Here is an 18,349-nt window from a genome sequence, read left to right on the forward strand (position 1 = left end):
TCAAAGTAAGAATGGCATTCAGTCCTTCATCACACACACACACACACACACACACACACACACACACACACACACACACACACACACACACACACACACACACACACACACACACACACACACACACACACACACACACACACACACACACACACACACACACACACACACACACACACACACACAGTTTATCAATTAATTCTACCTGCAGGAGCAACCGTCTTTGCATGTCCCCTAAGTATTTGTCTTCCCACAATCGCGGGGCCTCCTCCACTTCCAGATGTCTTAAGGTCCATTTTCCCTTCACAACACCCCAGAGCTGTTTGGGTCTCTCTCACATTGTGTGCAATGCAGGTTCATGTCCTCCCTTTGAACGTGTTCATGCAGGTGTAACTCCCAGAAAACTTGTGGATTTCTTCAAGTGCAACTTGTGGCATGAAGCTAAAAAAAGAAAAAAAGTGCATAAAGACCAGGGATGGAGTGTTAGACATGAAATGATTGTGGTGATAAAAACAACACACGAAAAAATGTTAAATGGCATTATTTTTTTTACCTTTTTAAAATGACAAGGGCATGCATAGTCCAGGGGAGGTAAAGGAAGGCCTTGTCAGCTCTGACTGCATCCACGGTGCTCTGGGCCACTACCTCGGGTTTGAGAGGTGGAAAGAGCTGGGGAAACCTTCAAAAGAAAATAAAGTACTTTTGAGACAAAGTGATGATCTTTCTGATAAAATCAAGGAAGCAATAATGCTAAGAAATCATTAAAGGCAACAAAGCAACAGTGTTGCAAGCTGCCAAACTGTACATTAAATATTTTTGATGTTTCCAATGGCTACTACACAACAATGTTGGGGTAATCATACACCCATACAAGAACATTCTGCGTTTAAGATGCAAATCAACTAACACAGTGCAGTACTTTTAGAGAGTTCAAGGCATCAAAGTTCAGTGTCTCAACAAAGAACCATGGGAACCATGACCGCAAGGGATGTTAATAACTAACCGTTAAACGCCAATATGAATTAATGTTGTCATTTAAACAGTTAAAATAAAAGGAACACGGAGGAGCGGCTAGTCACTAAAGTGAGAATAGCTGGTCCACCTTAAAAGGGCAGCCCACCTTAAGTGAAACTGTGCTGAAGTTGTTGCTAATTTCGGGGCTAAGGTTGCAGGTGGCGAGCAAGACACGGGAGCTTGTGGCTTTTCGGCGCTTAATTCACTGAAAAATAAACGGTACACACTGCTACCTTTACAGCTAAGACGTTGCTGCTAACTTCATACTCTTCGTCACGTACCCAGCCAAATGAACTGACGCAGGGGAGAGTTACTGGGAAGCCGGCTGCATGTGTCCCCCGATAATGCACGCAACATCGTCGCAGCTAACTCTCCCTGACAGGTGAACTGGCGACTCAGTGGCCTGATTTTTCCATCTGTAAAGCTTTCACATCCTATTAATGCAAGTTAGAAACTTGGCTTCTTCCAAGTCTTTGTGCCTTCTCCTCTCGCATGTTTCCATGGATCGGGGTTACACCTGGATTGTGATTGCGCCTGCAGCCATAGCCCTGCTTGACGCTATATAAATAAATTGAAATGAGAGTGTTTCGTGCTTACACTGCAGCTGGCGATGAATAATGGATTCAACCTATTTGTGAATCGGTTATTGTTGCAGTTTCACAGCTTGTAGGGCACTTCAACCACAGCAACGCTGCATGCAAGGTTAACGGTAAGTGATTGTCTAATGAAGGTCGGCTATTGGTCGAAAAAAAAAAAATCTAAGATAGCCTTCCTACCAACAACCAACGCCACTAGTGTGGTTAACAATAAAGAAAAACTAGAGACCACCTCCCACTTGGATCACTATAGCCGCGATGTACCGAACTTCTGGTGCCCTTGCTTGGAACACGCCCATCTTCAAACTCTGCCTTCGTTTTGACCTCAAATAAACACCTGCAACGTTTCTCGACTGCTTCTTTCACTGTTGCGACGCTACCGAGGTGACAACATTTGTGTCTGTCCACCTGGCAAATCTCTCAAAACCGCTTCTGTTGTATTTCTCACTATAGCAGGTGTCTCCAGGACCCCATTTTGCCACGATGACTCAAACACAGACTCACAAGGTGAAAGCAAGACCCCTGTCGCGGCTGGTAATTACCCCTAGCATCTTTAATTACCTGACTCTCATGCCCTGGAACATCTCTGTATTGGTGTGGAAGGGAAGAACAGTGGTGCAGCCAACGCCGGGACAGTCCAGCAGCCCCAGCGTCAGACTCTCCATGAAGGCCAGCGATGAGGCCTTGGAGGTGCAGTAGTCTATGGCCCCAGGGATGGGGGACTGGGACAGGATGGAGTTTATGCACACTACATGGCCGTGCTGCAGCTCCAGCATCCGAGGCAGGAAGGCTTTTGTAGTCTGGGAGGAGAAAAAGAAAAAGGGAGAATGAAGACAAGGTGGAAGGAAGCGTGGAAATATATTCTGTGGAGTAAAAAGTAGAACAGACAAGAGAATCAGGCCCACAGTGTAACCAGATCAAATTTCCATTTCCATTTAGTTGATAATTGCATTTCTGTCTGCATACGACATAGTCTTTTGATCTCCATTCAAAATCAAAATGCCACGAGTTTCAAAATCCGGCTGATGTTTCAGGGGCTGAGAGGCAATTTGGAAATACCCCACTTAACCTGCCATAATAGCGGTCGTGATTGACAAGTCTGGGGATGCCTTTTGTATATAATGCCATGGTATAATCACAGAAATGACAAGGAAAATCTGCTATGAGGAATCCCCCTACTTCTGCGTGCAAAGTGCCTCTGCAAGTCTTACCCAGAACTGTCCCATGGTGTTGATGTGTTGGGATTTCAGAAGGGCGTCGTCATCGCTGTCCATCAGACTTTTGCCGTGGACCACAGCGGCATTGTTCACCAATATCGTGACATCTCCCACCTTAGATTTAAAGAGCACACCACGATTAGAAGAGCGCTGTCACGGGTCTTATAATATTTTCTGTCTGCTTTCAGGAGATGATACAGTTGTGCTGCGCCAGAGCTGTCAGCAATATCCCCCCGCTCTTATTCAGATATTACTGTTGAGGTGTAATCTATACACCAGATGGGAGACAGAGCCGCTCAGAGCCAATATACATACAGAGGAGGTAGAGAGAAATATTTCATGACGTGTTTCACTGTGTGCAAACGACATGTCTCTCTGTGCAAGTAGAAAGGTCTTCATAAATACTAAGCTAGCGTACCTTTTCTCTTACAACCTTGGCTTGCTTGTATACTTCCTCCCGATTGGCCACATCACACAGGAAATAATGGCACTCTGTTCCTGAGAGAGAAATCTCTTCTGCCGTTTCTTTGAGGCACTTTTCTGTTCGGCCCCACAGGATCACCTAGCAAAAAATAAATAAAAGAATTGTTGAAGGTTAGAGACAAACGTGAAAGGAATATTCCTGTTTGAAACTGTGCCGAGATCAGAAGGAAATTATGTGACCCGTTGATTATGAGTGGAACAAAAAGGGATGTTTTTCCAGTCGGTGATCAACAAGACATTACGTAGGTTTAGCACAATTTCTTTTGGCAATGAGACCTGGTGGAACTGTGGAGGCTCTTTGAGCAGCAATGCTTTGTTCATTTAGAGAACAGGGAGGTAATTTTCACTCCAACAAATAGTTTTCGAGCAAGATTAAAGGCCCGGGGGTTGCTGTATGAATGAATTGTCTCTTCATCCACCCGGGGTCTAAAGGAAGGCCGGTCATTTGAGCAGGGAACATGGAGTTGGATGGAGGTGGGGGACTAGTGATTGGGCAATTAGATCTGTCAGTCTTTGGGGTCAGGGAAAGGTAATGAAATCAGGGGGTGAGCCCTCCTCATCTCTCAAACACAAATTCTCAAAGAGATTACACGGCCTGTTGGGCAGATGAGCGCCGTCATTTCTGGTCAGGGAGCCTGAAAACAGTGCGTGTGTGAAGTGCTGAGGACGCCAGTGTGGGATTTGGCTGGTCGCCCGTGACCAAGGTTAATATTTGAGCAAAAAGTCTTCTGGAAAGTGATCTTGTGTATGTGGTCGACTACATGCGTGTATGCACACAAACACACACGTATAAGAGAGCGTGCCACTTGCAAGGGTTCAGTAGATGATTACGTGTCATCTTTTGCAGGACAATTTAAGATCAACATTTTTTTCGCAATGACATGGTATTAATTTGCACATCAATGCTCCTTAAAAATCACCAAATTCCTGTTGCTATTTCTTTAAATACCGACACTGAAAAGTTCCCGGGGAATCAAAGATCACAGTCTGAAATGTGTTCTTTATTCCTTTATCAGATCCGAAGCAATAAGGTTTTGGCCCCCTCTGAGAGCCACCGCTGTTTGAGTTACTTTTGATTGTTTTTTGTTTGCTTCATTTGCAAGCCCATTTGAGTAATCAGTGAAGGCAGACAGGTCTTGATAAATAACTGAAAGCTTTTAATGGGATTTGAGCCTTACAAACAAAGCTGACAGCTCTCATTAAAAGCCAGCACTCAAACTGTGCTCTCCTGTTAAAATGTTATTTAATTAATTAGGTTTATCACCAGTCACAACACACATGGCCCTCAGAACAAACAAGCGTTGGCCAAATTGCGATTTGGATTGAAACAGTAAGAAAACAAGTTTTTTTTTTGTTTTATTGACCTTGCAAAAGCCCCCTTCACTCTCAGTGATACACGAGTGATTGTTCTAACTGGGCGTGCCTTAATAACAGGACTTAATGTCAACACGCGCTGCAAGTAAAAGCACTCTAATCGACGAATTAATAAGCTTGAAACAAGACCTTAAGAGAGTGAGAGAGAGAGCGCAGATGCCAGTCACGGCTGGCTGGGGGTGTACGTCTCCGTGTCCCCAGTAACTCCAGCTGGATTACAGTGATACTCTATCTCTCAGGTCTGAATGTATGGGTGGGTATGAACCCTCCTTTTCACACCCATTGTATTGGGCAGCGGAGAGGCAGCACACAGAGGGGGCAGCAGGAGTTCAGGAGGCAGTCGCCTGCCGCTGTCTAATTACTGCGGAGACAGCAAGGTCAGTTGCGGGGCAATACCCAGCTGGGAGCGGTGTGCTTCCCGCCTCCAGCACAACACACACACACACACAAACCTGTCGCCAGTGCCACGGTTCGGTTCATCTTCCTCGCAGTGATCTCTTTATGTTGTGTTTGTAACCACATAAACATCTATGTTTTTTTTATTTGAAAACCCTTTCTTCTGCAGTTGTTGCCATGATACTAAAAAATACTTAGAAACGGGGCTTTGAAGAAATATGCTGTTTAGACGTTAACTATCTACAGGCATTGTTCTGAAAGCCCTCTCGCGGCACTCTGAACTTGGATGCCGTGTTTGAAAATGCTTTGGTCTGGTTTATTGTTTCAGAGCTGCGTTCTGCAACGCTCCCCCCCGCTAACAGCACAAAAGACGACCTGGCTCCCCGGCTCTCCATCTCGCCGGATTGTTTCCTCAACGTTGTAGTTGGTCTTCCTCGCACCGTGAAAACACCAAAGCCAGAACAGAGGGGAAAGGAAATTCCGGCTGCCAAATCACAAAGGGGCTCAAACTGGGGTGAGCGCGAGTTCGCAGAGGTTAGCCCTATTCATAATTACCCTCTTATTTCCTTTTAGCATCTCTTTAGGCGGGGAGTAATTGTCATACACATTACCACAGGTGTTGTTTTCAATACCTTCACACCTAGATAATACCCAACAATGGGGTGCTGAAAAGCATGGTGACATCCTTTGTTGTGCAGCTGCAAAGTAAAGCTTTTAAAAACCCTCTGGTTTCTCCTTGCTCCTTCCCCAAGGAGATGGCAATGAAAGACGGAAGGAGGCAGTTAGTGTTTCATTGAGCTTTTAGCAATGTTTTCAAGCTGCTTAAATTGCGCCTTAAGAGAACATCGGAAGTGTGAAGCTTGTGTCACACATGTACGGATAATTACGACCCACAGCTTTCAGCCAGGCGGCTCAATGCCTTCTCCAGGGGAAATTACCGCCACTTTCTTCTTTGCGTAATGACTCCCCCCCCATCTGAGGTGATCAAAAATAGAGCTACTCTGTATTAACACATTACTGCTAAAAGGGACATCAGGCACTCAGCTGTGTAATGCTCACCCACTGGATTGGTAGACAAACCGTAGCTGGAAATGATGATGGGAACAGAGCCTGACCTGCAATGATGGGGAACTGTCTATGTAGCCACTGGAGCGTTTCGGGCCCAAGGGACGGCTCCTTGTTATGGGGGCGAGAGATGGGGAGAGTGGGGACGAGATGGGAGGGTGCAAGGCTTTGACAAGTGGGGTGATTCTCTGAAATTGGCAGGACAGATTGAATTACTTTTAAACTGAAATTCCAGTGAGAATATTGATCAGAAATGTGAGGGTTTGCAAACATGGCCTCCAACGGATCAGTCTAACACAGCAGTGTAATCTGATAACTTTTGAATGTGGTTGAGTAACAAAATCCGTACTTTTAAGGGGGCTAACCAAATTATGTCTGTCCAACCCAATGCCGATTCATGTTAAATCAATCGGTGCCAGATTTCAGTACCTGAGAGCGTATCTGGGAGAGAGAGTATGAGCTGTAGCTGAGTACGGTTACACTTTTCAAAATTTGACGCAGGCAGCGCCCACTGTGATATTTGAAATGCGTAATGCAAAGCTGGCCAGGATAATGTCGTGGTGACAGACTATCAGACTGGAGGTTGCCGGGGCAGGTTTTGGAGGAGAGAGGGCAAAAAGAGGGGTTACATTTTGTGTGGTGTGTTAAATGTTCTAAATAAATAACAATGTTGAAATTGGGAGGTTTACAACTGAATTATTTGTTGTTGTTATTGCAGAGTTTAGTACCAAAAAATGATAGCGTTGGTTACCCAACCTTACCTTTGGGTCCCTATACTTAACTAAGGTTTGGGTCCATGTTTACTTCCTGTTAGCTTTTGTCATACACATACACTAGAGCAGAAAATAAACTGGGTCACATGTTTAGGTTTAGAACTATGAAACTGTTGATTCTATTCTAAGCAATGATGGAAACATGGGTAAGAGCACGCACACTTCAACTTCACATCCAGCTGGAAAAATCAATGATGAATCATTACTTCAGTCTCAGTCAGTAAACATTTCATGATCATCAGGTGTCTGACCCATTAACTCTGTTGTTTGATGACAGTGCATTTCAGTTACTGTATCAGAAACTTTGTTTAGACTAATCCAAGTTAACGTAATCTGTTCCTCTCTAACCCTTTTTGTTAGCTTGTCGACACTCATTTAGTTTTGCAATACACTCCATAAAAAGGCAAATCGTGTCCTCACGCTACGCTTGAAAACAAAACCTAATCTGGCTTTTATTAGAAGCATTATGTGGCCTTTTCTGGTGTTGTGATATGTTGCCAGATGTTACGTCGAAAAATGGCAAGAAGCTGTAATAGGGTCAAAGCAGGGCTGTTATCATTTGTACGACTTTGAAGCAGTTTCAGTGAGACTTTGTGCAAGTGCTCCCCCCCCCCCCCCCACACACACACACAGTCAAAGCATTTAACACAGCCTACATCTTTGGATAATACACTTCCAGACATGTCAGTCATACCAGAATCACCCAGACCTTTAGCGGGATGAATGTCAGCCCACCACTGCACTTAATCACATCAATCAGCCAAACGGGCTGCCCGGACCTGCCCTCTGGTTGACCCAAGCTGTTGTGCAATACTTGAACCAAAATTGAGGGCATGTGTCTTCGGTCCCACTGGACCAACTGGGCCACTTAGGAGGTTATGATCCCTGCTGTCATAGAACATTGGAACAACAACGCACATGGGGCAAGGTGGACAGGACTGCTACCTGGCAAGGGGGAGGAGGGGGGCATTCAGGGGGGGGGCATTCAGGCTACTACTGGATTTGACACTAAATGAAAAAAGCATGCCTTACCAAAACAAACAAACGTGCGTGCAAAAATAATTCGAATAGTTCACTCGAGTGGAAGGAGCAACGCGGGCGCAACAAGTTGTCTCGCGGTGAGATGAAGTTACCTTTCTGGCCCCCTGCTTGGCAAACTCTTTAGCCAGGTGACGCCCGATGCCTCGTCCCCCACCGGTGATCAATACCACCTCCTTGGTCAGGTCCTTCCTTCTGCCTGGCAACAGCGAAAACAAACTTGCTCGGACCACATAGTAGAGCATTTGAACCGGGAAGAGGCACATGCGACACGCGCTCCTCAAATCCATGTCGAAGAGTGCTCGCGGGGCAGCCGATTAGCGGGGCTGTAATGTTGACGCTGCAGGTTTTTATGTGCACGTATCCTCCAACAGCGACTCGCGAGCTCCTGCAAGTTTATCCGCATGCAAAAACAATCTCGTCTGCAGCCTCAGAAACAGTTGCATGAGTAATCCTCAGGCGGAGACATATTTAAAAGAGCAGAAGTGTGTGACTTCGAGGAGCTCTGACATGATAGTCGACGTGCATCACGCTCTCGATATGAGTGAGCGATCAGTCATTGCGCCTGTCAACCACTGGTAGAGTCACCAGAAGCACAAGTCCAGGCGACGCTCCGCGGTGTGCGCTACTGAAACCGCTGGGCTTTAGTGTTGTGTTCCTGTCCTGCCCTATATATATATTACCGCCTCTGCCCTGGCTCCGGTACTTCCACTAGTGAAAGGACCTGGATGAATTTAAAGGGGAGGTTTGTATGGGCATTAATCCTGATTGACATGTTAAGTGGGGATGAATATTTTTTTGCCCCAGAGCCCGTCTGCCCTGAGTGGTTGCGTACTTGTTTCTTCCCCACCCCCTTCAGGTGTCTAGTCTACAGAGGTGGTGCTCAATTTGTGACGCCCCCCCCCCCCCCAGTGGTCGCTCCGCTGCGTCCCAGGTGGGTGCCCAATCTTGTTTGGAAAAGTTTTTACTTTATTAACTTAACCTCGTCGCGTGACGTGCCGAATAACAATGATGTTTTAATCACAGGCTGCACTGACAGTTATAAGTCGATGGCAAGATCAACAACCAAACCATTGTTATGTAAGAGCTCCAGATGGGAGAAGTATTTGGTCAAGGGCTTCTTAAAAAAGACTGAGGTCAACTAATCCTTACTCAAGCCCCCCTATTAATTAAGTGAAACAAATCAGCAAACAAACAATGAATCAGCTAAGCACTAAACAAACACACAAACCCTCCCAAATAAGTAACCCAAATAGGCATATAGATAGACAAAGAGACAGCCATACAGACAGATAGATATATAGATCGATACATTATGTTTCAAAATATACAATAACTAGAAAATGTTTGATTTTGACCTTTACATTTGTCAATCTGGGCTGTAATCTCATAATGACAAGTATAGGCCTATAGTATCTGCTGTTGAGCCAGTTACTGATATCTGCTCTCTCCAGCCTTAATATTCTTATCAGAGGTTCCAATTCCATTCATTCCTTCCCCATAGCGATTCTGATACTCGAACTATCGTGCATCTGCCAATGCTGAGTACCGAACTAATAACAATTTGGTAAAAACTCTATAATATATATAATTTAAGCCTATGTATGTGATATCATTGCTATCACTGTTGTATGACCCGGTTTAGGATAAACCCTTTATGAAACGTGAACAAATGCAAAGAATGATGAATTGTTATCTAGTTTGACGGATACACAGTAACAACAACAGCCCATATCACTCGCTCGGTAGAATATCCAATCCAGCATTTTTGGCTGTATTGGAGGAATTTCCCATACTGGTACCGGTATCGGAGCAACTGTAATTCTGATGCTGACGAACACATTGTATAGCCTCATAATACACGTAAACGTGAAGTCGAGGTGATTCACTGAATCAAGCACTCACATTATGAATAAGAGAATTTATCATATGCCACTTTCCATTCCCTACATTTGCAGCGGTCTCCTTTGTGCAAAGCCACATCGGTTGTTTGAACCCAATTTGTTGTGGTTGGTATTATTTTGAAGCGCACTACATCTTTCCGTGTGTGACAGTGCAATTTGGTAAAAATAGGTCAGCCGAGTCTCAGAAGCTTGGCGGGGTGACAGACAGAAAACTGCATGAATACCTCCTAAACTAATCATATGAATTCATGAGCCCCAGACAAGATTCCAGTCTGTGATTTTTGGCCCTGGCACTGTGATTTTTACTGGGTATCGCTGAATGCAGGGCTTTTTTAGCAATTGGGATGGGTTTTAAGACCGGCCTCACAATGGTTGCTTTGTGCTGGGCTCAGCTACTTAGGGAAGGCAGAGAGGCTCTCGGGGGCTGCTAAAAACACTCCAAGACAACACGACTCCAGATGCTGTCTTCCTTTTGGACATTTTCTGAGATTTACAAAATCGTGAAACCCAAAGTCAACTTGCACTTGAAGCATATAGGCCTACCAAAGTATTCCCAACTGAAATTGAATATAAGTTAGAGGATTTGCAAAAACAGGAATAAAAGTCTGAAGATATACATTACAGTGAGTGTCAAATGCGTTTAGGCTGCTTGCAGAATGCAAATAAAATGTAAATAGTGTGTCATTCAGAAGGCACTGATTATTTATACTCATGCTATCACTGCCATCTACAGATCAGCTGGGAAAGTTCAGATAAGGGTGTCAGCACTCACTGGGAGCATCTCCGAACATTTTCTTGCCTTAGATACCAGACAATGAAAATGCCAGGTGCAGCTGTAAGCAGCTGAGCTTTCCTCAACACCAGGGGCAAGAAATGAAGAAAGAAAGCGACCCTCAGATATCTGAGAAAGTATTGCCTGGGATCGGAAGGCAACTTAATGGGTACGATGGAAATATGAGCAATTACAAAAGTGCTCTATTAACATAAACATATTGAGACAACCCGGTTTCTTTGGGAAACATGCATACTTTGACTACACAGCCATAAAATATAAAGAGTATCATTATTTTGTCCTGGGTAACAGCCAGCCAAACGTCATCAAGTGAAACCAAGGTCAAAATGCACTGCACGCAGATGTGGGAGGGGCAGAAAGAGGCTGAAAGCAGGTAGATAAAGCATTTACTCCTAATGACTTACCTTCGGCGGAGCAGACTAGCAACACCATGGACATCGGCACGGCAATTTTAATAATTGGCTTCGCTGCTCTCGCTGCAGCCTTCCTCCTTCTGGTAATTGGACTTGTGTACTCTGAGCTGATGGATTCAGACATTCCTCGTGGGGTTGCAAATAGTGGGAAACTGCACATGGTTCATGGCTTGTTTGTTGGCATAGCAATTGTGGTGAGTATCTTGCAGCATCTGTGTTTGTGCTTATTATTTTATGTCCCCTTCATGTTCCGCGTGTGTTCCGATTAACCTTTTTTGATTATTAAATTCGCTTGTACCTTAGTGTACTGTAACGGATAATGCATCTGCTTGTGCAAGAGAAAATAAGAAAGAAACTCTTTCAGGCCCTTGTCAAAGATGGCTGTCCTTTCTTTGTCCTCCAGCAACTGATAAAGCGTAGATCAGAGGACTTTTAGATAAGAAATCAAGCCGTACGAAGGTGTAAAAAGAGGCAAGGTCATGTGCTCCACTTCTTTGATGTTGTCATAGTAAATATGGTCTCACAGAGAGAATAACTTTCCCCTTGACTTTACCTATCAAAAACACTTTTTTTTGTTTTTGTTTGAAACATTGTCTGTGGTTTCTCCCCTCAAAGGGCCGGATCCTTCATCGCATGAGTATTTGTCATCAGGTCAGCTTCATTCGGTGGTTTGTGGCCTGTTTCCTGACTCGCTTGAATCCGGTTCCAGCGGGCCTGCGAGTGAAGGACCTGATGTTCTCTGAGGTCCCAGTGCGACTCTATGAACCCACCACTATGTGTGACGGCTTGAGAAGAGGTCTAGTGTATTTCCATGGAGGAGGATGGGTGTTGGGCAATATAGGTAGGCTATACAAAGTTCACATCATTTATTAAAGTAAAAGTAGAATTGACAGTACATAAGTATCATTTGACCATATAAATGAGAGATTCATATATTCACATACTGTACATGGTTGAGGAGTTTGACTCGGAGATATAAAATGACCATAAATAGCATCAGAAGACTTTAATAGCAAGTTCCTCTCCTCTGTATGAATTTTGGCCTGGACAGGTCTTCCCTTTATTTTAGATTTGGCTCAAGGACTGAGCTTTAAAATTATGTTTATATTTCTGTGAAAAAAAAGGGGAAAGAAAGATGGGTGGAGTGTGCAGTCTCTTCCGCAAACGTCTGGGGTTTGTCTTTTTTTTTATCATGTGTATTATGTCCTGGTGGTGCTGAAGTCTGGCTTTTTTTAATATGTCGTTGGGCAGTTTGATCTTTAACAATTCACCATCATTTTTAAGATCCCCATATTTATAAATATTAGGTAACTGCAAAAAAAATACATAAATGGTGCAATGTGTAATGCCTAGCCACATGCTCCAAAGACATAGGGGGAAGCGTTTCACCTCTACTGGGTCCATACAATCTAAATGTACAGTCAGGGCAGAAGGCAAAAATATGCAAAATTCAACCAAACTGCTATCTTTTAATCTTCACATATGGTGTCCGCCTCTAGTTCTGTAAGCCAGCTGTATGTTTCTGCCACTAACCGGGGACTCTACGGTCCAGGTTCTTTTTGATAGTTTGTTCATTCGATTGCATCCAAAGTGGCTGAAACAAGAAAACAACCAGCACCTTCGTCTCATCGTCCCAGTGTACAGGAGACCACCCCGCCGCAAGGTGGACAGACGCCCAGTCAGCAGCCGCGATGGCTCTCTGGTGCAAGTCACTTTCTAGTTTCTGCCACTTTGGATTCAATTCAATAAACAAACTATCAAAACGCATGGAGGGCTTTTCCAGCAACCTGGATGGGTGTATTATTGATCAGCCCTTGTGGCAGCTCTACTTCTTCGTCCTCTGGACTGAGGGCAGACTGGACCCTACAGAGACTCACCTTTGCTTCTTGAGGAACAAGTGGTTTTACAAGACAGGACGGGCCAGGGCTAGCTGGTTAGCATGCTTATATCTGTTCTGCACCACATTACATAGACGTGTTGACATAACGTCAACACTGAAACCTCTTCACATGCAGTTGATAATGTAAGTACATTTTTAAAATGTTCTAAACTAAAGTTGATCTTAACACCTTTAAATTAACTACAAAAGTGTTGTAATTTCCATCAGTATCATCATAATGTGCTTTCTGAATACACAAAAGGATATGAGTGTAGGTGGAGAGAGAAACAGAGGCTGTCATGTTGTGTCTGCAGTGCTTGGTCGCTTCATATAAGAGACCCCGACAAATGTTGTGCTAACTGTGATGCCCTGCTAATCCTGAACAGATTCCGTTGATGAAGTCTGTCGGCACATCGCCAAGGAGTCAGACACCACTGTGGTTTCTGTTGGGTACCTACACTTTTGAATGCACACAAATATCCCAAACTAGTTTTGACTTCCAAAGAGCCAGAATTTGACATATCGTCCCTCCGTCTTCCCTCTCAGGTACCGATTAGCCCCTGAGCACAGGTACCCTGCCCAGCTGGACGACTGTGAGACAGCACTGTGTCACTTCCTGTCTGTGGCTGAGGCAGAGTTTAGCGTGGACTCTGACAGAGTGGCAGTCGGAGGGGACAGCACTGGGGCCAACCTGGCAGCAGCGCTGTGCCAAAGGCTGGCGAGGACAGAGGTCGGACATCTGCCATTCCCCTGCGCTCAGGTCCTCATCTACCCAGCACTGCAGATGGCGGATTTCAACCTGCCCTCATACCAGCAAAATCATGCTGTGCCCATATTGTTTCGTGGCCGTATGGCGTTCTACTTCCTGCAATACCTCAGTGGGGACATGTCTTTGTGCCAGGACTTGTTGGAAGGAATCCATGTCCCCACTGAGCTTAAGCCACGCTATAAGGAGTTGCTCTCCCCTTCCAACCTTCCCCCCGAGTTCCTCGTGCGGGGTTACAGTGAGTGCCGAACCGCGGATTATGATGGGGAGGTGTATCACGCTATCAAAGCTGGTTTGGAACATGAGGTCTCACCTTTACTGGCGGACGATGCACTCATTCAGAAAACACCTCCCACATTCATCCTCACCTGCGAGTATGACGTCCTGAGGGACGATGGGATTCTTTACAGGAAACGACTGCTGGACTTGAGAAAGGATGTCAAGTGGCGACATGTGGTGGATGGTTTTCACGGCATGATTGTTTTTTTCAACCAGGGCTGGCTCACCTTTCCCTCTGCAGTGCAGGTTGTGGATAGTGTCGTTGACTACATGAGAACTCTGTGAAGATCATGATCATGCCATGTACTTTATTTTGCTTTACATTTTGTTTTACATTTAAAATAAAACTTGCCTAAAGTGACAGAGTTTTCTCCTCAATTTTAAAAGTATATAGTACACATAGGACACACACACACACACACACACACACACACACACACACACACACACAAATCAATAGACAAAACCTGTTTCATTCCAAAAATGAAAAGTAGCCTGCGGTCACAGAGTCTGGAAACAATTTCTGGCACCATTTTAACAATACAGAGTATACTGCTAAAATGTCAATTCCATGCCCCAGTCTTAAGGACTGTATCTCCTTTTAACACAGATGTAAGATATCTCCCATTTGCTTCTAGGATACTCTGCTTCCCTTCCCTTGCAGTGTTTGCTGTATCCATAGCAACATAGCTCTTCTATTTCCCCTCTACTGCCTTTGCCATTATGGGACCAGGTGAAAGCACCTACATGCTATCTGTTTTAGCTAACCATGTTCTAACAGGACTTCATGGTTCCCCGGTAAGGTGCGTTTGACACCAGGTAAAGCATGTACCAAACAGGGACGGCAAAGGATAAATGGGCCCAACCCGGCTGGAGGATAGAGCAGAAGTATTCAAACAAAGTGCTTTTAGGCAACTGGGCGGAAGAAAGACTTCAGGTAGGCCTTTTGTCTGCTTATTGTCTATTTCGTGTCAAAATAAGATATTCTGATTCAAGCATACATCTTCAATTGAATGTGAGAACACAGATTATCTAAAGCCTTTTCTTCCAGTGGCAGCCTGCCAGGGGTTTTGTAGCACCTCGGTTGGTAGTCGAATCTATAGCAAAGTGATTAGGCAGCCTCAGTTCAGCTACCTCAGCACAGCCTCCTGGTGGGAGAGGCCAGAGCTGGAGACTAATTGCATCGACGTGAGGTTCGGCCACGGGCTGCTGGTTCAGGATCCGAGAGGAGAAATTACTTTAGAAACACTGTACAACAGTGTGGATCGCATGTGAAGCGTGAGCTTTTGCTGATCATTGCACTGGGCTCATTGCTCAAGTCCCTGTATACACCCCCCCCCCCCCCACACTCCTGTTTGCGATGTCTGTTTATTATGTCCGACGCAGTTCACTCGGGAGCCACACACAGCCAACAGCACCAGTCGTGTAGACCACCGGCTCCACTGGGACTTCAAGCCAGACGTCTCTGAGAGAAGATCTGCCCTGCTGAGAGCTGAGGTCAACCTTTTAACTGCTCATTCACGGCATTAACACCAATTGAATGCCTGTCACGACCCTGCAAGTCACGGATTTCTTCTCTAGATTGTGGCCACTTCTGCATAATATTGACAGCCAAGATAAAGGCTTGTGATAAAACTCTTTATGAAAGCAAGTTTCTGGTCGGACTCAGCAGTCATGAAAAATGTGTAAAATCATCGGTCCTACTGGGCACTTAAAAGGCTAGTTAGAGTAATTTTCTGCTGTCACATGTTAAACCTCTTGAGGATTATGGTTAAAGAGCAGGTCATGCCCTTCATATCTTAATCCAGTGAAGGCCAATATATGCAGGCTGTGTTGAGACTAATGTGCATTGTCTTCCAGGGGCTTCCATCCAAGCTGCTATTTGCCCACAATGGCCCACCATCCTCTCATTACTTGGTCACGCACTATGAAGATAGCTACCCGCGTAAGCAGACCAACACCCGACCCTGGCGTCCGGACAGCTTGACAAGGCAGCTTCAGAGGTCTGAACGGCCAATTTCCGGTAATTATCATATGGTGTTATTATACATGGCGAATTGCATATCAAACCATCCCGGCACCAGTGCAGAGTAAACATACTTCAGAGTATTTCATTTTGTATGGACATAGCACATCAGCAGTTGTGCTCATGAATATTTAAATGTGGGTGGCCCCAGATGCCTTTTATTGTTCCAAATCAGTCACCAGTGTAATTAATGGTTGCAGTAACATGACCGTTAACTTTCTCTTCTGTGTGACTTTATAGCCCTTCCAACCAGCTCTGGCCCGCTGCAGTACACAGAGCATTTGCATTTGGAAAAGCAGCAGTCACTCCTCCCATCACTGACAGTGTACAGGTCAGCATACCAGAGGCACCCACTTAGCGCCTTCTGCCAGAGCCGCCTTGCCAGGGCTCCACGGATGCTCTCCAGCCACCTCCATGCAGCCAATCACACCAACAAGGACCTGGATCTGAGGCGGCGCTCGCTACTACAAATCCCAGATCACTGTTTGAGTCAACTTCCACAATCACAACAGGCCTAGAGACAACAATGTGGCTCATGAATCGCCTCACATGCTGCTTGGTATTTCTTTGTCATTTTTTGGTGTTGCTGTGTGTTTTCTCTTTTGTATTAGTCAGCGACATGAGAGAGAAAAAAAAAATGAACAGACCAAACTGTTTGGGAAATCAAAAGGAATTAAAAAAATTAAACATGATTCTCATAATGTCGCTGTGAGGACTGCTGTGAATTTACTGTTTATTGTGTGGTGAGTTGCAGTGTTTATATATATATATATATATATATATGGATACATATGTGTGCTTGTTTGCAAGACAGAGAAAGGAAGGGGCTATAAATTACGTCCGCCCTTCCAGAGGATAATTACATGCAAATTATCACTCTCTACACACTTGATATGTGAACTCCGAATGAGCTGTTACCTGTAAACAAATAAATCAATTGTTGATGCCAGAACTGACCTGGGTATTGAGGCAAACCAGAGGCCATGAGTCATCCCAGGCAACATCTGAAGGGAAGTGTCTTATCTCCTGTTCCATTTGGTGTTTTGTTACAGGAGATCAAAGTGTTTAATTAGGGAGAATCAAAGATGCTTATGTTTGATGGTCAACCATCTGCGTCTGCCTCCCTTTTCCCCCGCCTGCCTGCTGCCTTCCCGTACAGCTGAAGCCCTCTGTCTCACCCACCGTTTAGCTAGCTAGCTAGTCACTCCACTGATGTGACATGCAAGGCATCGCCTCGGTGCTGTGGGAAGTCGAGAGCTTAACATGTCTTACCCAAAGCCCTGTTGAGTTTGCCCTGTGAGCCACATGATGGCGCTATAGCAGCACGTCACTCTCTTGAACCTGTCAGTGTCTTTAAAGTCCTCAGTATTACAATGACAAACTTGATGAGTGATGAACTTAGAAATTATTACTTGTAGCATTCTATATATAATGTGATTGCCCAACACAAAAACAAAAAGTGTTATTGTGTTATGTTTTTATAGCATTGGTTATAGGTCACACAAATACTGGAATAGACATTTGGTTTAACACCTGTGTTGATTAGTATGCAATGAATGACACTCATTTATTTCTTTGATGTTTATAAAACAATAGATATCAAAACAAATATATTCAGTAGGTACATGAACAAAGACTTTGCTCAGTCAAGATTAAAACAAATACACTTCTTTCTGGCCTCCAAAGGAGAGTACCTAAAATCCCCAAACTAACAGCAAGTCTCAGCCTCGGAAGATTTTCAAAAGTAGTGACAAATGCTTTCAGAAGCCCGCCTATTTATATTGTATGACAAACCCATTTACATCTTGTCATATTTAAAGAGCAACTGTAGATAATTGCATTGTATCCAGGCCACTGTGTAAGTTATATGTGTGCCCTACACAGTGATAGATTACCACGATATTGCCCAATCTCTGTAATGTGTTAGAGTTGAATGAGCTTATTTACTCCAAGTCTTATTTATAAATGATCTAAAGAGGTTAAGCATCTGGGATGATATAAAACTAACTCAATGGCAGGAGGGAGTGGCAAATCAAAGAAGCAAACAATGTACATGGCAGCTCATCCGTAAATCTAAGCAAAAAGTAGTTTGGCTACCATTAGGAGTCTGATACTTTGCATCTACTGCCAGGGGCCGTGACATAAGGAACACACATTTTTTGTACCACACCCAATTCAAGACAGTAGCAAATAGAAGCTTTGCGGCTTTGTGGAAAGGTTATCTTAATAACACCACAGAGAAAAGACAACACAGTGATTACAGTTTTGCAGTAACATTTGGGGCTGGGTCGAGCATACAGCAAAACACACTCAGTCAACAAGAAACTTCACGT

At 44.5% G+C, this 18,349-nt stretch overlaps 3 protein-coding genes across 3 annotated transcripts; 2 read left to right on the forward strand and 1 right to left on the reverse strand.

The window, feature by feature from the left end:
- Positions 1-356: 356 nt before the first annotated feature.
- On the reverse strand, positions 357-8,271 carry dhrs3b (dehydrogenase/reductase (SDR family) member 3b). The gene is made up of 6 exons (XM_076097077.1): positions 8,052-8,271; positions 3,246-3,389; positions 2,822-2,941; positions 2,172-2,410; positions 554-679; positions 357-441 (listed from the first exon to the last, which is right to left on the reverse strand). Exons 1-6 carry the CDS (start codon positions 8,244-8,246, stop codon positions 357-359), a joined length of 909 nt encoding a protein of 302 aa, XP_075953192.1. The 5' UTR covers positions 8,247-8,271.
- A 2,812-nt stretch (positions 8,272-11,083) lies between these two features.
- aadacl4 (arylacetamide deacetylase-like 4) lies at positions 11,084-14,275 on the forward strand. The gene is made up of 4 exons (XM_076096701.1): positions 11,084-11,260; positions 11,682-11,907; positions 13,332-13,395; positions 13,492-14,275. Exons 1-4 carry the CDS (start codon positions 11,084-11,086, stop codon positions 14,273-14,275), a joined length of 1,251 nt encoding a protein of 416 aa, XP_075952816.1.
- A 541-nt stretch (positions 14,276-14,816) lies between these two features.
- cfap107 (cilia and flagella associated protein 107) lies at positions 14,817-16,534 on the forward strand. The gene is made up of 4 exons (XM_076096718.1): positions 14,817-14,927; positions 15,377-15,487; positions 15,851-16,013; positions 16,257-16,534. Exons 1-4 carry the CDS (start codon positions 14,817-14,819, stop codon positions 16,532-16,534), a joined length of 663 nt encoding a protein of 220 aa, XP_075952833.1.
- The last annotated feature ends 1,815 nt before the right edge of the window (positions 16,535-18,349 follow it).

Source organism: Anarhichas minor, unplaced genomic scaffold, assembly GCF_050575085.1.
Source record: "Anarhichas minor isolate MPS153535 unplaced genomic scaffold, ASM5057508v1 ptg000023l, whole genome shotgun sequence".
NCBI lineage: Eukaryota > Metazoa > Chordata > Actinopteri > Perciformes > Anarhichadidae > Anarhichas > Anarhichas minor.